The sequence below is a fragment of the Seriola lalandi genome, unplaced genomic scaffold, assembly GCF_002814215.2.
Source record: "Seriola lalandi dorsalis isolate HSWRI2012SDOR001 ecotype SW California unplaced genomic scaffold, Sedor1 jcf7180002054893, whole genome shotgun sequence".
NCBI classification, from domain to species: Eukaryota; Metazoa; Chordata; class Actinopteri; order Carangiformes; family Carangidae; genus Seriola; species Seriola lalandi.
The window spans coordinates 2614618-2636744 of NW_019525445.1; the positions used below are offsets into that span (position 1 = coordinate 2614618).

Here is a 22127-nt window from a genome sequence, read left to right on the forward strand (position 1 = left end):
GGGGGGGGTGTTAGGGAAAAGTTGTTGTGATGACCTGAGACTTTCTTTTTCTCTGTGCTGCTTTATGTATGTATTGTCCTTCTCTTTTTTTTTTTTTTTTTTTACTTTTATATGTTTTTGTCATGAACCCATTTATATTCAATCTTCTGTGACCGAATTTTATGGGTTTATTTTTCCTCGTTCTTTCATTTTACAATTTTTATGATAGTTTTATGGCCATTCCTGTCAATATTATGTAATTTATGTAATTGTCTTGCTTTTTAAAGTGTTTTATGAATGAGGATTATCAAACAACTTGTGGTCATCTTAAAACAAAAAGCAAGTAACTTAATATATTGGTCACCATAATGAAAACGTGGATTTTAGAAAATTAGCTCCCCATGTGTTGTCTTTTCACCCTCTGTCTTTTAACTTTTTTTTTTTCTTTTTTACTTTCCTTTTTGCCAGTCCGTATTCAGTCTTGTTTGACATTGATGTATTTAGTTACGAGCAGAAGCGGAGCCGGTGGGTGGAAATCGAAGACGGCACTTAAGGAATGAGTTTGGGTCTATTCGCCCCTATCCAATTTATCATTGTGAATCTCTGTTAAGAGACAGAGCGCACAGTGCTGCTGTGGCGATCAGTTTTCTCAGAATACCTTTTGGCAACAGTAAGAGGAGGTTTTAGTGAGATGAGATACAGCCACTCAAGTCTGAAACTCGTTTTTTAATATTCCTATAGCCGTGCAGATCATGGTATTCTGGTGCTGCTGGCTGCTTTTTATTGCTTGGATCGGACAGTCCAGGGTTATCCCTCACACACTGAACCAATACCGTCAAAGAGAAACTAACAATACAGTTCATTGTCTGTGATCAAACTTGTGTGCAGCAGATTGTTTCTGTCTTCCGTGGCCGTTTCTGTTGGGTTACATTTGAGATGGTCCAGAACAGTTTCCTCTCTGGCAGAAAAATAAAACTAGATTATGTCCGTTGCTCAAAATCTGAAATGTCAGATTACGTGTAGCTGTGCATTGAAGCCAAAAACAGCCAGCAGTGTCGTTCTCCCAGTGGAATATTTTTTTCAAAATTCAAGTATGTACTGACGTCACTTTCAAGACTGACCTTCAATATAATGAGTGAAACACTGTAAATTTTAAAGTGGTCTCTCCCTCAGTGTCCACCCACGCCTCGGCGTTCATAGCTCCACTGTAGTGGATGGACGGTAAATTCCATGTATCTCTCTTGCATTTCCAAAAATGTCAATTCAAATAGGCCACTTCAGACTGAACTTTGACTCATTTCAATAGGCTGTTTGTGCGGTAACCATCGAAACCAAACAATCTGAAAACACGAAGGCTTTCTGTCTGAGGATCCTACGCAGTAGCTGTTGCTTGTCTTGCCAGACACTCGGCGTCTCATAAGAACATCCTTGATAGCAACACCTCCGCGCTTCATATCTGAAGCATTGCCTCAGCTCAGCCAACGCCGTGCCAGCTGCAGCCTGATGACCTCACCTCTGTAGACATCAGTTCTCCACCCTGTGGGGTGGACAAATCAACGCATGCAAGCGCACACACCAGACACATGCACACACACGCACACACATGCAGTTAATAGTTTTTTATCTCTCTGTGGTAGGAGGTGTGAATGAGTGAAGTGAAGCGCGCGCACACACACACACACACACACAAAGACACATACAAAGACGCACGCTGTCCTGTAGTTACTCTGCGCAATGTCCTGGTGTTACCCTTTTGGCAGTTGGATGCTTTCCCGCTTATCCGCCCGCGCCATGGCAACAAACACTCGATGAACCAAAGAAGTCTCCTCAGATCTTTTTTATATGACAGGCAAACCGCAACTACTTCAACATGTACCTTGAAAGTGAAACGGCAATGCATGTGAACTGTTCGTGATGAATCACAGTGAGGAGGAACAAGTTGCACACTCTTAGTTTCACCAAAGCATTTAATTCTCTGCCTTTTTAAAGAACAAAATAAATTATGTGGGACCCCTGCTTATGCACGCACAGTAGGCCCATTCAGCAGCGCTGTAAATAATGTATTTGATCATTGCTGCCAGTCAGTAAGTCATGTCCTTTTTTTTAAGTATGTGCAACTGGAGTCAATTACTAGTAATCTCAACAGGAGGGGGGGAATCCCAAATACCAGTAATTCAGTTATCACTACTTTTGAAAAGTCTGTGGCCCAGACTGCTGTGCGTTCTGGATAGTTCATACGCTGGAGTTATGATGTGATGATGACTTTATCTTTGTACCAGTGGGAGGAGGCCAGGACGTAGCCCTATCCCATTCCTAATGTGAAAACCTGCCAAACGTACAAAACCACATTCACATACATTCATACACTCACTCGCACAAAGCTACCAGTACAGTAAATGATTTGTTAACTGCAGCTATATGTGATTATTCTGGCACATAAAGAGGACCTGCACCGCTCCTATTACACAACAGTTATGGGATATAATGGGACGCTGCAGTTGTCATTTTTCTCATCTCACAGTAATTATAAGACGATTACAGTAAATAGTATCTTTCACTCTTTTCAACATCCACTCTCAGAAATAATTACACTTCATGCGCAGGAATCTTCTGTGGAAAGAAAAATTCACGCTTCTCAGCAGAAATAACTGCATGCTTCGATGCCTGGGTGTTAGGTGGCACAAGATTTATCCGAGACTCATCCTCTCTCTCTCTCTGTCTCTCTTTCTCTCTCATGGGTATTGTCTTTCAGGTCGGGACCGGGAGACAGAGTGTGGTCGCCAACTGTTAGTGAAGATGGCAAGACAAGCCCTTACATGGAGCCTGACTCACAGGTAACCACTGTTTATTTGGGATTTTGCTAAGCACAAGTCGTAGGTGTTTATTTCGATTTAAGCTCACGCCCACTGGGATGCTGTCAGGACTAATCTGCCTCTTTCCTCATGCTGCCAACATCAAGTTTTACTGCTTAAGGCTTGGGTTGAAAAATACAAAAAATGCAGAGACCTAACCCTAACCCTAAATACTACAAAACCCTGTGAGCCTCAGCTGCTGTCAAAAAAAAAAGAGCAGTAGCAGATTCAAAACGCTTTTATTGTAGAATTTGAGAACGAAACATAGCACCACAGTTTCTGAATTCATCCAAAACTGTCCCAGAATCCAAAAGTGAACTGATTTTGAGCTGCAGAATGTTTGCAGATTCCTCAACATTGAAATCCTCAGCCTGTTTTCTGCCATCAGTGGCACAAGTAAGGGAGCTATAAGATTGTGATTGATTCTTGCAGAAATGCACTTTTTTTTTTTTTATGTGTACAACCTTATACCTTCACCTTTTTGTCAAAGGACCAGACATTTTCTATCACAGCTGTGTGTTCTTTTGACGGATGACTCCAAAGGGAGAGTTTCATATCCATCCAAGTTTAGAAGCACTTTAACTGTAAGTCACGTAACATTGGCTGTGGGAAAAATTAATGGGACTTTTACTACGTCCCAAAGCTTCCACCAATGAGAGTGCCACAACACAGATACATTGTAAGTTAATGGAATTTCATCAGTTTATCTCTCTATCTTTCAAAATAATGTCCTGATTACCGAGACTGATATCTCGAATACAACAACACGTTAAAATGAAACTACTCGTTTGGTAAGAGAAGTTTCTTAATTCTGAATGAGATGCCAGCTATGATACATTCTTATCATTTACATGTAAATCTTTGACTTACCTATGCATATAAGAAACGCCTCTACCAGCCACCTTAATGATACTGTACAAGACGTCTGCTAGTGGGGATTCAGCAGCACATTTCTCTGGTCTGATTTATGTCAAACTGCCTTTAGACTGGGACCCAGTATTTTGAAATCTACTGCTTTGGATTAAGGTCCTTCCCTACCTAACAAGAGAGGCTAGTTCACATCTGGGGCCATAACTTAATACATAAAAAAGTCCAGTTTGCTGGGTGTGAGACCCAAGTCTTCTCAGTCCTTTTATATCATAAACAGAATCCATGGAAACGGGCACAACACTCGATTTGTAAATTGACTGTACACTGTTATTCACATGGTTATAAGTGAGATAATGCATCCCACTGTTAACCAGCGAGGTTTTGAAATAGTATCTTGATTGTTCTCCAATCGTACGAGCTGCCAAACGGATATTCAAGGCATGATGAACTCTTGCAGATGATCTTGTCCAAGTTTTCCAGTGCTGGCAGGCCAACAGGTTTCTGAGCAGGGAGAGAATAAGAGGTGTGTGTGTGTGTGTGTGTGTGTGTGTGTGTGTGTGTGTGTGTGTGTGTGTGTGCCCGATCACACATATGCTGTGAATATGGAGAGTGTGTGAGTGAAACAGACAGACAATGAGCATATTGTGGCTCAGACATGTGAGAGATGTCCATTAGTCAAGTATTGTGTTGTGGAGTCAGGACTGATCTGTGTGTCCCTCAGCTGAGGCAGGGTATTCTTGTCCCTAAAGGGTGGAACCGTCGCACAAAGACCTGAAGTGAAATCTATCCGTCCGCTCATCAGTGGGAGTTTGACACCTCACAGGAAAGTATTGTTTTCAGTGGCAGACACCAAAGTGAAAGAGGCTTTAGTGTATGTAATTAATCAGGGTTGTTGGAGGTCTTGGGATCAGAATTTTCGTTTTCTCCTTCTAATGATTGATATATTAGCAGCCGCCCAGGGGACTTTTAGTCTGAAAGCACCAATCAGTAAAATGTTTTGCTGCTGCATTTTTGGTATCATGAAAGTATCATTTTTCGTGTGCTTTACACCTTGTCCACTTGTTTCTGAGCAGGTGTCCATTAAACAAGTGTAAGAGGACATCTGAAACGAAGTTTAACCACTGTTTTCAGTCAGGGCACAATGCATAACATTTGGTACTCTCACTAAAACAGACATAACCATTAGTTAACTAGCTACCAATAAACTTCAAAGAACAGATGGCCACAGCCAGTGTTTTCCTTTGGCAGATGACCAGAGTATTCACATGTATAAGGTATATATTAATCCCTGGATAGTTTTATAGCCTCTATGTCCATAAAATGGTCAGAGCTCCACCTCAAAGGTCTTCATCGCACAATCTCAGCACCAGCTCGGGTCTTGCTTTGATTAACGCAAGGAAATACTGAACTTGAGTGAGAGGAACCATCAGCTACAGCAGTTTATACAAACACGGACATGCATGACAGGAAGGCTTTGCGTGTGGGTAATACGAGAGTATAGAAAAATCTGTCTCTCTCATGCTCTTTTCTGTCCAAGTCTGCCTTTCTCCTCTCGCTGTATCTCTGTAACATCTTATCCAGCTCTTCCTCTCTCCCTCGCCGAATTCTAAAAATGTTCCCTGGCGTCTCATTTAATGAAGTGAACCTTGACGCCTGGAAACCACTAAGTCAGGGCCACTTTAGCTTCACGCTCAGGTGAATTCGTCTTTGCATGAAAGGAGGAAACATCCGCTCCCTGGGGTCACATAAAAGACCAAGGCTCTCTCTCTCTTTCTTTGTTTCCTGCTGTATTCAGATACAGCTTGAAGGGCAGCGCTGACACACAACAATGGCGATTGTTCCTCAGACACCTTGGAAACAATAAATGCACCAGGGTATCTCTTAACAGCGGCTGACCCAAATCCAAACTGAAGTATGTGACACATAGTGCCTCCAATCGTGAGTCAGTTTGGGCAGCACGAGCAGAAACGAACTGAATCAAAACGCTGGATGAGGACGACAACGCGATTTCTCATTGTACTAACAAAGATCGGAGGCATTGTTCTGTCATCCAAAACTTACCTACCGCTGTGTGACCTACAACATTAGGACTCACTCTGAAGCAGTACTCTTTGGCTAGCAGGGTGAGAACTGAAACCAAAGAGGCACACCAGGACACTTCAGCTTTTGTATAAACAAATTCCTCTGGAAGTGACCACACATTTTTCCGGCCTACATAGACATTCATTGCTGTTTTTGTAAAGCAGATTGTCTCCGTTAACTAAGAATATTACAAAAAGAGCATCAGAAGGCAAAGCTTTTTCTTGCAGAAATGTTGCCACTTGAGCCTCATGAAAAGTGCCCAGATAGTTAGGAATCTGATGACAGCATTCATCAGGGCCTGCTCTATTTAACTTTTCCATTTTTCATCATAAGCTTCTTGTTCTTGACCAACTGGCTTAGTTAGAAATTCCAGTCTCACTTGTGGGAATTAGCTACTGAGCAGGAAGTGACACATGGAAGCTATGAGGTGTTTCCTTTCACCTTGGGAACACGGGATATTGTCATAAAAGTCGATGAGGAAATGTTGTATTTTTGGATAAAAGAAAGTGTGTGATTTCATACGGTTGATGTGACTGTTTTTTGCAAAGACTTTTTGGAGTGTTTCTTTTATCTGTTGGGGGAATTTGGTAGTGACTGTGTAATGTTTTTCCAAGGAACTGTGCTCATGTCTTGGCAACATTGTTCACCGGATGTCATACACAACTTGCTGAAATAGAAATAATTTTGATAAGGAGGAGTGGCAGAGATGAGGTGTCTTAAGAAGAACAGCATGAATCGTTTTGTGTAGTTGGAAGACAAATGAGTTATAATCAGAGGCTTCACACAGTTTTCAAATTCCATGCAAAAGAATAGGGTACCCTTGAGAGAAAGGTTGTCCAAACAATATCAAGCCAAAAAAAAAAAAAAAGCTGTCCTGAATCATCTGTATTGCTGCCCAACTGTAGCTTTTTTTCCATTGAAGATCCCCTCATTGGAGACTGACAGGCATGACCCAAAGCATTGGTTCTCAGACTTTTTCTGTCATGCTGTAATTTAGAGGGAGAAAAAAAATATCGATTCTCCCTTTTATATTCTGATTTCTTTCTTATTTTACTGTATTTGGGAAACTAGTAAGACAAACCTGTAAAGTTGAACTTAATTCAAATACGATGATGCATTTTTGCTAAATCAAAATCACCCTTTTTCCTGTCCTATCCACCTTTAAAAAAACAAAAAAACAACCTTGCTATGTTGAATCTTGATACTCTAGCCAGCATCAGAGCACTCTTGATTGTTTTTTGTTCCTTCTTGATTCATATTCACTTAACTTTAGATGCGTTCGACATTTTTCCACCTGGTATTGTCTATGTCATGTATCAACAGTGGGTGCTGCTAATCCTCATTAACCCTAATCAAGTAGGGACCCAGCTTTACGTCTAATCAAAACTTGAACTGAAGAATCAAGCGAAGTGATCGCTTACTGATGTGTACAGTGATGTGCATTTGAACAGATGTGTTTGCTTAGTTCCCCATTTGGAAAGTACATTACGTAGTTGGTGACAACAAATCTTTGGACTGAACTGACAGATTTTTCCTTTTTAATCTGAGATGTGATTCACATTTTCATGCTCTTGTTCAGTTTACATCGTAATTTTTATCAAACACACCAGATGCAGTGTTCTCACCAGAAGTCTTCAAGTGGAAGCGGTCAAATCAGCAAATTATGACATTCCGCCATTTTCAAGATGGAAGATCAGTCTTTGTGAGATGTCCTTTGATAATATAATATAATATATATATAATGACTAGTGGGCAGCACTTAAACAAATCAAAGCAAATTCCAGTATTTCTTGGATTTTATTCTATTTGAGGACAGTACACTGACAGCTCTGAATGCAATGGCATGCAAAGTATCTTAAATCTGAACCTTTTTCCAATGAGAAAGACAGTTTTAGAGAGAAAATGCCTCTCCGGCTTGTAAATGGTTATCTCATCCTACATCTGCGTTTTAGCCTCTTGGTTGTCAGTTTTAATCTTGGGACAGTTTTATGCACCAGTAAAGTAATACCACCAGTTACTGGCATTTTTCAGGTTTTCAAAATTCCTTCCATTAAATTACACAGTGGCAGCTTCAAGTAGGTGGGAATTGTCTATATTGGTCAATGTTAAAGTCAAACAGAATTTCTTGGCACACAATAATCAGAGTGCCATTCCTGGCGGATACCCTGTTATTAAAGCGATAGCTATTGTGGCCGAGCACTATGGCCCTGTGGAAAGAATGAGGCTTCACAATGCGGAAGCTGAGAGGTCTGGATCACACGTCACTGAGGCTTCCAGTCTCAGTCCAGGAGCTGGCAGCTGAAGGCGAATTCTCCAAGCTAACATTAATAGGAGCTGACAGACAAAGTCCTTGCATGACTTACAGACAGTAATTCCTTTACTGCTTGGAATTGAATTTTGCTTCTGAAAAAAAAAAAAAAAAAGTGTGCATGACAAATTTGTTTTAGGAATGGAACAAGGCCTTTGCTTTCAAATATCTGCCTTTTAAAAACACATGACAGTAATAAGTTAAAAACTTAACAGAACTCAAGAGTTATAAACTTAATTTGTCAAAGATGCATTTTTACACTAAGGAATAATAAATAGGGAAGCAGACCAGTTAGATGTTGTGCAAAAACTGGATTAACATTTATATCATAGAGCCCATGAATAGTTCTTAACAATATGGGGCCATTAAATGGTTTAGAGTATTCTCATTGGGTGCCAAAATATGTTTACTGGGTCTACTGCTACTTAATCCCCTGCCAGGAAATCTCAGACCAGTGGAGCATTACTGGAAAGTCTTTTTTAGCTGCTCCACATTCATTGACACAGCAGGCCTTTTAGATCACAGACCTGTGACCCCACTTATTTGGTTGTTTGTGTTCACTAATCAGCCAGTAATCCCAGAAATGTCCAAACCAGTCTTTGGGTTTTCCTAATGGAGCCTTCCCCGCTCTGCTTGGCTGTCAGCGTGTTGCGGAGTGGACGGGGTCACTGAGAGCACTCACTGCAGGGGTGAACAGGCCCAGGGAGACTGCAGCCATCCAGGCTCATTCAGATTTAGAACAACCTATTCTCAGACGGTTTTTCAAGGATTAGAGGAAGATTTCTGTTTTTAACCTCAATCCATCCCTTTGTTTTCAGCTGTTTCTCTTGCTGTGCGTCGCGTATGTGACACAAATCCCTAAACCCTGAAACAACAAGGAACTGCACATAAACTGCCTTGTGTCTTTACAGTTCTGGTCATCTTTATTAACAAGTTAAATCAAGAATTGAATTTATTGATAACTGGGATTATGTAAGGAACAAAAAGAAAGCACAGAGGAAGCACAAAATTAGGCCTAAATGTGAAAACACTCACCCAAACTGTCCAATATGTTTTAAAAAGATAGGTCTGTGTTAAACTCTTATCCATTATACTTACTGTTGGTCAAGGCTTGGTCACGCTAGCCTTTAAAACTGACATTAATTCCAACAGCATTGCCTCTATTAGTAGCACTGTGTAAATCCATTTAAAGCTTTCACGCTGAGTTCAACTTGAAGAGCCAATAGCAAACAACCTTGACAGTACTGAACTCTAAGGGAACGGAGAGAGAGAAACTCCAAAATGGAGGAAGCTATCGTAGCTTATTTGCTGTGTTGCACCATTCACTTTTTTCTAAAACTGTGCTGTATGTAATTTTTTTTTTTTGCTATCGCTACATAGCCAACGTTAGCATTAACAGCTACCAGTCTAGAAGAAAGGTTGCAAGTTCAGCATAAAACTTCCTTTACTCACCTTTTGTTCTGCTTTTATTTCTGGTGAAGTTTTCTACTGAAGTTAGCTTGCTAACCAGCTAGCCCTGTTTCATAATACTACTTATGAAAGACACTGTAGCACAAAACTGTAGAAATTACTGGCCTGTTAGCAACCATTGTAAGTGCTTGATAACTGACAACTTAAACATAAAAACAGAATTCACATTTTTAATAATTGCCAGTTTCCTCCACTCTACATTATTTGTGTCTTAGACCATCTCTGTAGTTTCATTATTTAAAAAAATGCTCTGGCTTTTTCTTACCAAACTAGCTAAATCATGCACAATAAGCAATATTAATCTCGTGTGTTACCTCATACTGGAGGGCAGTTAGCTTACTTTAACACAGGTGCTTTTCCCTACAGCATACATTTACTCCAAACCAAATAATGAAAGTGCTGTCACCTGAAACCCTAGGGCTGTATCATAACACTGTAATTGGCTACATCACAACACATTTCATTCAAACCTTGGCAAAATGGAAGAAAAAGTTGAATGGCTTTATTTACACATTTTTACACATTAGAACCCAGGATTCCACTGCTACATTAATCTTCCCCAGAGCACCCCCACTCCGGCTCAGCTGTCAGCCACCTCCTCTGCAGCCCGTCTGTCTCTCCTCCCAGTGAGGCACCCAGGGCCAGACCCAGGGAGCCATAAAGGACTGGTTTGTGTTTGGTTAGCAGTGCAGAGCGCCATGTGAAAAGCTTAATTTCGAAGGTCCAGAGGGATTAAACCATGCAGGAGGCAGAAGAGAAGGAGGTGGTGTGTGTGTGTGTGTGTGTGTGTGTGTGTGTGTGTGTGTGTGTGTGTGTGTGTGTGTGTGTGTGTTATTATGAACTTGTGTATGTGTCTCCAGTGAGGCAGGCAGGCTGAGGTCTCGGTCCTCAGTTAAAGACGAGCATATGATTTCAATTAGGGTCCTCCACCTTTTTCTCCCCCCCGTCTATCTACCCTTCTCTGACCAAACTGCGGTTGCGGACTGAGGAACCGGAGCTGAAACTGCAACTGCAGTCTTCTCCCATTCAAGCCCTTATTAATCAGCGTGCCTTTTAGTCAGGTTGATGAATGGAGGGACTTGGTTCCTCTTGGCTGGAAGCACCACAGTTCAACATAACACAGTGTATAAGCACATACAGAGGTAAATGTACGTGTAAAAATAAACTTTTGTCCCCTTTATCTGTCTCTCTTTGTGTCTTTCTTTCCTTCTTTTGCACATACATACATGCATGATCAGTCATCCTGAACCATTAGCCATGCTTGGTTACCATTGTAAAACAGGTCAGTGCAATCAGATGGCAACCTGAATTTATGAGTACACAGGGTAGACAATGCTGGTTCTCATAAATACTCTAGTTACTGCTTTTGGTTTTTATTCTTTCTCTTTTTTCTTTTTTCTTTTTTTTACTCACATTTCAAACTTTCTCGTCCTTTGAGCCAGGAGGAATGCAGTCGAGATTTGGGAGAAAATGAAAGAGTATCCTTTCTCAAGAGAGAGAAATTAGGAAATAGATGATCTCACAGATGGCCTTTTTCAACAGCCTTGTTATGTTGAGTTCCTGTTGGAGATAGACTGAAGCTGCTCGTATTAATTTTAAACTGTTTTGTCTACATTGGGAAAACAAGATAAGGTTACCAGGGGAATTGGGGTGATAAGGCATCCACCAGATTAACGTGACTGTCACCTCCACACAGAATCGCCATTAAGCCTGTATGCAGTTCAGACGTCGAAAGGTAAAATAAATCTTTTTAACGAGACAGTTGGCTTACAGCTGATTTTTGTAATAAAAAAAAACCAAGCCACCATACCTTCAGAGCAACTTGAAAGCACTTACAAGTCCTGAATGTTACCAAACTGGCATTTTTATAAGGCAAGCACCAGATGTGCTGCCTTATAAATCTGCCATCCACCCAAAGCAAATATCTGGGCAACAGACATGCAAAGCCGGAGAGGGAAGAGGGTTATGGGAGAGAAAGACAAAAGGAATGGTTGGGGAGGGGCGGGGCGGGGGAACAGAAGGAGTCACACCATCTCAGGCAGGAGTGTGAGGGTGAAAATGGGTGAACATGTGTTTACTGCTGACAACAGGGAAATCTACCTAAAGCAGTGGTATTCAGGTGCAAAATCCTAATTTTTTACACTTTTAACGGATGCATTTGTCTTGGCAAGATACAAATATGGGTATGATGGTTAACAAAATCTTTCATTCACTGGAATGGGGACTGGAGGGAGTGAGGGAATTTACCATTCTGCCTCTTCTAGGATTGATTTCTTTCTGTTTGTGAGGTATTACAGCTGTTACACTTTTAAAAACTCCACTATTCACTTGGATTCAAGGATGCACTGATTTAGATTTTGGTGGTCAACGGGTCAAGGTCACGGTGGCCTCACGGAACGCGGTTCTGGCCTTGTGAACGCAATACCTCAGGAACTTCTCGAGGAAATTCCTTCAACTTTGACACAAATGTCCACTTGGACTCAGAATGAACTTATCCGATTTTGGTGGCCATTATTCCATGCTGTAACTCAGGAAGGGGAGATTGTGACCATATGTCCTGCAACTTGGCTTTTGATTATTTACAAACATAGTCTTCATCTCCGACCATAATATTTTGGTAAAAGAGTAAAAGATCAGAGTACTTCTTCAACCGCTTCCAGTTATCCACTAAAATTCCCTCCTCCGGTGCCTTTCCCTTTGGGTTCTCTCCTTTTTTTTTTTTGTTTTGGCTGTTGTTTTTCCTTATCTGAACTGAGGGTTTAAGGATAGAGAGTCTTGTGTTCTTCAAATTGTTGATTGTCTGTGACAAATTTGTGATTTGGGGCTATGCAAATAAACCTAATTTGATTTCTTCTTCAGGTTCAATTCCCCTTGAGTCATAAAACAAGATCATAATGTTTTTTTATTCTCCGACATTTATTTCTGTTTTAATTATATCACCATATAGGTTAGCGTGTGAGTGCCCGTCCTCCTTCACATGCCGTGTTTGTACAGATCAGGAGTCATAAATGTAATGTCTTTACTGTCCTGCCACTGCAGGAGCGTGTAATATAATACACTCTCAGGGATTTCCCTTCACTTGCCTCCTTTATTCTCTGAACACAGGCATGAGTAAGCTTGCCTGACTGTGATACAGTTATTATACTGGGTGTTATCTAAAGATTTAGCCCCTGTCTAACTATGAGGAATGAATAATGGATTTGCATTAAGACTAAAAAGACATGTAAGGACAGTGATTTGTACTGAAAAACTTCACCCTTCCTGTTCTGGGCATGTCCTCAGGAAATTGAAAGACAAAAGATGTCTTGGCAGTGAAATAAAAGATAGCTTAGTTCAAAAGGGCACCAAAGAAAATGTTCCTCTCAGGTCCAAAGAAACAGGGCGTCTGCATTTAACACCAGCGCCACATCTTCAGCTGTCCTTGCACCCTACCTGTAGTTACTATTATTAATCAGAAGTAAATGATATTCTTTACAAACTCGATATGTTTCACAAAATGTTGTAGTTGAGGGAATTTTTAATCAAAATCACATGAGGTCCACCATCTGTGCAAATAGGTCTAGAGATAATAAGTAGGATCTGGTTTGGCCTGTTCGGTCCCGTGGTGAGAACCAAGCTTCAGAGTGTCTGGTTTACTTGGAGAGGAAGCCGCAGAGAGCTGGGTGTTTCTGACATCCTGCCAAAACAGGGTTTGGCTCTTGGGGTGAAGCTGCATTGAGTGCTGACTCCCCAGCCTCCTTCTCCAAACTTTAACCATGAATGGCTATCTGCTAGTATGTTCTGGATTCATCCATCTTTACAGCCTGAGGTTTCTGGAAGAGCAGGAAGAGGCGGTTTTATATTTCTTGAAAGTCATCTGTCTTAACTGCAGGAGGCAGGGCAATGACAGGGCACTTTCCCAGGTTCAAGATGTGGGCTTGTTGGTGTACATGAAGAGGAGGTCTCTAGCACGCTGAAAAGTGCTGATTACAGAAGACCTGTGTGTGTGTGTGTGTGTGTGTGTGTGTGTGTGTGTGTGTGTGTGTGTGTGTGTGTGTGTGTGTGGTCCAGGCGAGGGCAGGATGACATCCAGCAGACCCATCTGTTGAAATGACAGGGGTCCTGTCTGGAGAGGCTGTGAACCCCCATCTCCTGTGGCTAAGGCACTTTAAACTAGCCCAAAACACACAGCCACACACGCACTCTCACACACGTGCATGCACGCACACTCTTTCCGGCGGCTCATAGTTACAACAGTCTGACCGAGAGTGACTCCTTTCTCATCCCGCTGCTTGCTTAACTTGTAAACAAGTCGCTTCGTTTCAGCTGAAATGTTTATAGTCCAAAACTCTGATCATGTGCAGCCCTGTTTCTTCAGTCAAAACTACTGGCTATCTCTAGAATTCAAAGCACAAACACTCTATCAGAGATGCGTGACATCACTGCAAGACACGCAATAAAACTTTATCTGTGAAGTTCAGTGTCTAAGCCAGACGAGCCGGGCTGGCACTTGGCGTTATCACTTGTGTTTGCTGATAGCCGTGGTAAACACTGAGCTGCTCGATGATGTCATTGTGGATTTTTTTTTGCAAATGCATGAAAAGGGCGTTGACCTCAGGATAAACGCACTCACTGAGTATACAGTGGTGTAAGTGTAGGTGCCTGTGCATCTGTCCCGCATTAGTCCAGCAGATTCTTCTAAATAGTCCCGGCAGAGAGTGACTATATGGCAAGAATGTGGACAGTCTGCTCCAGCATGTCAGAACGATGATAATTTAATCTTGTGCAGTATATCAGCTCTGTCAGCCTCTATAAACTATTCAATTCATAGAAGAAACAGCCAGGGGAAAAAAAAAGAAACAACACATTTTTTCAATATTTACACCACACAAACTAATTTGTTTTGATAGAAACATCTGCAGGAAATCTAATGCAAGCTCCTTCTTAATAAGCCTTACTATTAAAGAGGGTAAAAGCAGAAATGAAGTGGAAAAAGCTTTTTCTCTCAAACCTCACTGCTGCAAAGCCTCATTTGGGACCAACCACTCTCTTCGCCTCAGAAGAATTGTGGTTTTCTAGTCAGGGGCACCGCTGTGCTTGTTTTCTCATTTCAGTCCTCTTTTTACTCTCATTTCCTGAACCAAAATGTAATGGTGCATTCTGTAATAAATGCATTACCCTTCTTTGTTCCTCCTAACATTAGCAAGTCTTCCTCTAATGTAACAAGCTTCTTCTCTTTCACCATCACGCCCCTGTTTCTCTGTAATTAAGTACATTTTAAACCGTAAAAATCTGGTATTTTGCTTTTAGGCTGTCTTTTATTTCCTGTGTTTTTTTTTTTTCTTTTTTAAAAATACGCTCCTGTTTGTTTGCTTCTGTCTTCTTAGAATTTCCGGCCCATCACCAGCGGATATGGCGGTTACAGCCGTAAACCTTCGTACACCCCTGAACCCCAGTCCCCGCAGGCTACCCAGCCCACTCACCTGAATAATGGACACTCCAGACCCAACAACGGCCACAGCTATGGATACGGAAACGGAAACGGAACCGGAACCGGAACCGGGCACGGGCACGGGCATGGGCACGCTCAGTACAACAACCCGGCAGGACTTTATGGTGGCAGCAACGGAGACAGATCTCTGCCGAGCAAGATGGGGGGCCTCAGCCTCAGCGCCACACACAGGTGAGACAGTCAAAGTATGTGTTGTACAGGAGTGAACGGAGAGCAAAACATAAACAAACGGATCTGAAATCCAGACACATTTTATACTTTTTGACAGGACTAGTCTGGAAATCTGGAATTACAGTCTTCAATAAAACAATAGAATTTGGATTAAATAAAAAAAAACTGAATAAAATAGAGTTAACAACACCTTAAAAATGAAATGGAAGTCTTTTTTTTTTTTCTTACAAATTAAGCAAAGCGTGAACCTTATCTATGCAGTGGTATTAAACCGTAAACTGGAACTGTTGAGTTGCATCGGCTTTCAAAATATCCCTCTGAGTTTTTCCAGACCGGCCTCGTTGCACACCATTACTGTGAGAAAATCACACAAGGAAATAGTAGTACGTCTCAAGTGACTGCCTCTAAAACCCATCAACCTTTCTATTGTTAAAGCCTCACCAGGTATTTTTCTAATGTAAAAATACACTGACAGTCAATTGCGATACTCCAAAAGACTCAACGACAGATGCACACACAGCAAAAAAGACACACATGCACACTTTGGATGTCTCTCGACACAACTGCACAGATGGCCATGTGATCTGGAAAAGCCATTTATTGTTGCGCATCCCCTCAAGCGGACAATAAATGTGTGTGTTTAGTCTCCCGGTGAACATCCTCTCTCAGCACTCCCAGTGCACACTTACACACACACACACACACACACACTCACACACACACACACACACACACACACACACACACACACAAGGACACATTTAAACACCATCTTAACACTGCTCATCTCCCGTCTCTGTCCCTCACTCTCAGTCTCACTTTCACTAACTCAGACTTTCTCCCTCACAGACACTCATACACGCACAAACACACACACACACACACACACACACACACACACTCCGCACTGCAGTCCTTCAGACTCCTGGAGGGGAGTCTGGAGACAAGCATGCAGTAAAGTGTGTCAGGATTTGAAAACATCTGTCAGCAGCCCTGCTCATCTCCCAGAGGTTTGAATGTATCCAATGAGCGTGATACATCCTGTGGGGCTTGGGAATAACTTGATGGATGGATGAACCTGCAGAAGTATAACACAGAGCTGTTGTGATTAAGACTTCATGCCTGTGGAATCAGATGTAGATTGTAAATTACACACCTCTGTTTCCTCCTCTTCGCATCCGTCTCTGCTGTCTCAGTAACAGGAAAATATACAAGATGTGCTCTGCACAGTCTGTTTGGAGAACGAAAATTGTCGGAATTTGTTTCCATAGATCTTTCAGCTGCCTTTTTCTCAAGTTTTCTTTTCTTTCTTTGGTGGTCTGGCAACTGTCATCTGTTCTTTTATCTTTTTGTTTAGGCTACTTCAGCTCCTTTCATTCCTGCCTTTGTCAAACATCACATCATGACACCACCTGGTAAAAGATGTGGAGGCCAAATTAGATACAGGAGACGACACCCCAATGTTGTCTTGACTGTTTGCTAAAGGAAAATGAATGTTTTTTTCATCTGTCATCTAGTTGCCATTAATCAGATTGCATTGCATTAACACTACATCTTGCCTGTCTTGTCTCCTTCAGCCCAGAGCCTCCCATACAGTCCCCTGGTGGCCGTAATGGTTTCGACCCACAGTCAGACGTCTACAAGATGCTGCAGGACTACGAGGAGCCTGCCTCTGAACCCAAACAGTCTGGCTCCTTCAAATACCTCCAGGGAATCCTGGAAGCTGACGGAGGTAGGAATTTTTCTGTGTTTGGATTGTATTTCTGTTATTCCGCAATAATACAAAGTCAGCTACTGTGAGTCTGATACACTTGGCTGCTCTGCTGTCCATGGTGGAGTATAAGATGTTGAAATGACTAACACAACCTGTTGAGCGGGTATAAGGCAGTTATGATGTGGCTTGGCCCCTGGCTATGCCTGCATGCATCTACGCAATAGTCACAAAGTGTTTTGTAAAGTCATATTGTTTATATATATATTTATATATACATTTTGGAGTAAAATAATTCCTCTTATGCAGATGAGGCTGACTCCAGCCAAAGGAACATCTTGCTCAGGCAGCTTCTCTCTGACTGCTGTGAACTCCTCTGTCTTACTGGCATAGTTTTCCTTATATAGAAAGACACAGACAGCGAGTATAGGGTTAGAGAGGAAGAGCGAGAGAGCGAGAGCGGGTCAGAATGAGAGAAAACAAGGGACACAGGGAGCAGGCGAAAGATGAAGTACTTTAAATAGCTCACGCACGGATGAACAGGGGAGGGGAAGTTTTGGTAAGGCAATTTACTGCAAAAACAACTTCACAAAGGACAATAAAGTGAGAAATATGGTTTTCCTGTCTGCCTTCTGACCGCTTAGCATTCCAGCCTTTGAGGAGGAGTCATGTGATGCTGACAGCAGCAGAGGAGGGATAATCCCTGGAACTAAAACCTTCTCCTCAGGTTCCTTGTTTATCAGTAAAGCAGAACAAAAGTTGTGAAAGCAGGAATTAGGAGCCAAGTGTTGGTATGTTCAAGCGGAAATAGCTCGGGCCTCAGAGAAGTGGGCTTATGACCTTAACTTCAGCAACTAACGCTGACCCGTCCTTGAGAAAAGTCCTTTAACCCTTTACTATTACTGGAGTGCTAACAGCTGTGACTGCATGAATCTGCAGTGTCAAAGTCAGCATGTACGCTCGGTAACTATTCCCATACATATATAATGGTTTTAACGTATTGTAATGTTTGTATTTTGTCATACAGTCATCTATGTGAACTCTTAATTCTCACTTAGATGGGAGAACCCCCATCCGAAGATTTACCTGCTCTGAGAGAGTTCACATACTCTGGTTTGACTGATGTGGTGTTTTGGATGCCAGTACTGCTGCAGATGTTTTTGCTCGAGAATTTAATCGTGGCTAATACATGGTCGTAATCTGAATATTTTAATTCAACAAAACAACAAAAACTCGTAGTTAATGTGTCCTCCTGGGGCCTGTTTCACACAGCATGCAAACTGCGCCTTGCAGCTTGAGATCATTTTCTCTTGCTTTAATTTTTTTGAAGTAAAAAGAAACACTCTACTTGCAACCTGTGCATCAGCACTGGAGAGGACTGTAGGACTCTTTATTTATGAGAGACAGTCATATGGATTTTTACTTTTTGACAGTGTATGACACAGAAACAGAAAATAAATCTATATCTTTTCTCTTAAACCCAGAATAATAGCACCAGTAACATATGCTGTGTGTTACATCTTTGATATCTGTCATGCAACCCTGACATATTTAATGATTATTATATATTTGTGTATTTAAAGGACCAGATAACAGTGTTGAGTCTCCAATATGTCCATTATCTTCTCGTATTTTAGAACAAAGCGGTGACTGATTTTCTCTCCCTGTAAGAACATCACTGTCCCTGGGCAAGTTATCACACCTCTGGTTCAGCCTTTGATGTGAGAACCGACAGGGTAATCCACAGCACAAGGAACAGCGCTGACTGCTCTTGTGGTGCAGCCTGGAGCGCTGCCAGACCGTTTCAGACTTAATTTAGTGCTCAATATTATTACTCAAAGCAACGAGAGGTGGGACAGTTAAAAAAAAAAGAAGAAAAAAAAAAACAGATGCCAATGACAGACAAAGGGGGCTGGAGGGAGGGAGGGAGGGAGAGTAAGTAGCACTGCTGATGGATTAAAGAGATTAAAAGGAAACTGTTTGTCTGCTGTCAGTGGTCTTTCAGCTTGGGAGACTGACAGATTGATTGACAGGCTAAGTCCCAGAAGAAACAAACGTGACGAACCTCGGGTTTAGATTGGGATCATTGTAAAAGCTACCTGTCTCTGCGTTCGTGTCTGGAGCTGTGTGAGACTATGAAATCCTGTCTCAGGTGTCTTGGGTTGTTGCTTTTTAATCGCACGGCAGAGAAGAAACAAGTCAAATTAACAGCCGAACAAAAGTAGCACTCGGGTAAAAGTAAAATCGTCCTGTTTTCAGATGCATACTTGGCTGTCAGGCTTTTAAATCAACCATAGCTGGTCCTCCTTTTGAAGGAGTCCCCTGTAGAGGCCATGTTGACTTTCAGGGGCTTTTAAAGTTAAAGCAAACAAGAGTGTCAGTTTACCCAGAATTCCACAGGCTCCACCGTGAGTGGATAGCGATAGTGGCTGTTAAATACTGGTGTTAAATCAGGGTGTTTAAAGCAATATCACCCAGAAGGATGGATTATTAAAAGTTGAACCTATTGTTCCAGTATAAGGTCTGTCTTTTCCATAACATGTTAGGGCTACTTAGTTATATGCTAACAAGCCAGCTTTTACTCATAAACAGTACAATTTCTGTATGTTTTAAAGAAGTTTTAGAAAAGTGCTCGGAAATCAAATGACTTAATCAAACAATTTCCACCGTCATTAATGAAAATTTGAAGGGAAGACAGACATAAGACGACATGATGAATGAACAGTTGGAAAAAGAAATAAACATTAGTGCCAGAGACCTCTCTGAGACCTCATGCCTTCCCCCAACTCCAAAGTTATTAAGCTCTAAAAAATATCATATTTTCCACCTCATGTTTATTTCCAGCAAAAAACGACTTTCCATCAGCTGCTGGGGGTATTTTTTCAGCAGACAGCTCGTCACAACAGTGATGAATAATGGCCACAAAAAGAAAGCACTCAGGAGGGAAGCAGGCTGTGTCCTTTCTCAGAATACGACCTCTGTGAATTCAGACATCCATCAGCATCTCCGCAGAGAAGGAAATGTTATACTTTCAAAGTATAACACTTGTCTGATTATTGATTGCCTCCTGGATTTTGAAGCGTAACGCTCACATTTAGTGAGATCTGTTACTTTTAGGTCACTTTGTCAGATGAACCGTGTGGGAAGTTAAATGAACCAGCTTGAATATGATTAGAATTCTCAGGTAAGTGAAGTGATGGAGATAAACATCACCTCAGTGATGTTTCCCTTTAAACCCACTCCCGAGAAATGTAATTGTGGATGTTGAAAGGAAACTTCAGAGGAAAAGGAGAGGGAACATTCCATTCAGATAGTTATTCCACCGGATCAGGACAGACCTGAAAAGATTCAAGATTTAAAGACCCGCTTAGATTTTATGGTCCAGTGGGAGTACACATGGGATTTCACCGGTGTGGGGGTTAACCCTTCATCAGTGATATAAAAGAAAAAAAAGAAAAAATGTAGTCAGGAAACTGCAACAAAGAAAGATTTGGTTTTATTTTAGGAGAAGTCATTGTCAGTGATTATCATGTCAGCATTTTCTACCATATTTTCCAATATTTTTCTTTCCCTCCTGGTAATGCTTTTTCTCTCTGATTGCATGTGTGGCCCGAGATATTGTAATTGTATCTTTCCAACACATGTCTGATCCTTTTTCCAATTATATTTCTTTCTAAAAACCCTTTTTAAAACTCTTGCATGAATTGAAACCTGCAGTACATATGGTCAGGGACAAATCAAGAATTTTTTTTTTTTTTCTGGCTTCCTTGAAAAGTTGTAGATGCAACAATATCCCGCAACAGCTGTATAAACGTATTTCATTACAGCTGTTTATTTATCTTTTGATATTGTGATTCGGTTTGCCTTGAATTCCCCATCAGGCTTCCAGCTCTGCACTTGACAGGTTTGAGTCAGATGGGCCCTAACATGAGTGTGTGTCCGATTTAACAATATGCCTGGTAGGTATTAGTCACAGTGTGGGACACACTTGAGCGCTATGAATGTTGCGTGGGGTGAGATAGGTGTTGTAATCTGCCAACTTGTCACTGTCTATCAAATAAAATATGGTGTCTGTCTGCAGCTGGCAACAAAATGTAGGGGTCCTAAGTAGTCTGGCTATTTAAAATATAGAAGCAAGACTAAACAAGCGCTCTTTCATCCTGCTTCTTTCTTTTTTTTTTTTCTTTCATTCATGACTCTAAAGACTTTTATTAGTCAACTTTCCCCTTTGTGAAGAAGTCACAAGAGTCATGCACGTAAAAAGGTTTTCCATTAGAGTGCATCAGCAGGTAACGGACACATTAATCCCAGGAATAACATGCCCAGCTAATGTCAGCTCTTAAACACACCGCGGAGCAGTCAGAGGCTAACTGTTACTGAGAGACTGAAAGTCCTTTGAGTCAGGTGCCAGGTGCAAGGTAATTAGACTATGGTTAGTGGCAGTGATAGGTGGTCTGTTGGTCTGAATAGCCTCTCCTGGCACATCATCAGTGAAGGGAAGTCGTACACTGCAGTTCCCAGCTGTGCCCCACTGATCTGCCCTGGTGCACTGGAGCAGCTCCGCATAACCAGTATTAAATATGCCCCTTTCATGCATTCCAGCCAGGCATAACTAAATGCTTGATGCTTGGAGATGATCGTGCTTAATAAAAAATGCTACCCGTGGGAAGGCAGCAGCCATCATAACCAACCCCAGGCATTACTGTAGCAAAATAAATGAGCATTATATACTGAATATATACTTTTTTTTCTCACATAGTTCCAGACAGACTTTGTTCTTATGTGTAAAAATGAGAGATTTGTGTTAAGTTTGAGGTGTGTCATTTCCTTTAGTATTTTACCAGATATTTGAATGAACAAAGAAGCTGTATGTAACAGTTTTGCCAGTTAAAATGAATGTCAGATGACCTCCTCGTTTCGTTCACAGATATCGTGTGATTGTAGCGCACTGGTGTGATGGTTAAAGCTGGACTCTGAGTAACATGGGATGTTTTCCCTGCCAGCTTTCTAGGCAGGTTGACTGATGAATTTGTACAAGGAAATGCCGCTGCAGACTCGGGACACTTGAATGGAGTGGACAGGAATGAGTGAGAGACACAGAGAGGTCAAAGAGAGGGGCAGGTGAACAAGAAAAGACAAATACAGTCCTACGAGATAACGCTGACCTTTGATTCTGTGGCTAGAACAACACTT

The 22127-nt window shown here is 41.6% G+C and overlaps 1 protein-coding gene across 1 annotated transcript in view; it reads left to right on the top strand.

Moving 5' to 3' along the window:
* The window catches only part of pdlim4 (PDZ and LIM domain 4), a 43607-nt gene that overhangs the window by 17229 nt on the left and 4251 nt on the right, over nt 1-22127 (top strand). The window contains exons 3-5 of the mRNA XM_023429400.2: nt 2732-2813; nt 14928-15223; nt 16801-16955. Of these exons, the coding sequence (XP_023285168.1) occupies nt 2732-2813; nt 14928-15223; nt 16801-16955 (533 nt within the window). The remainder of the gene's footprint in view (nt 1-2731; nt 2814-14927; nt 15224-16800; nt 16956-22127) is intronic.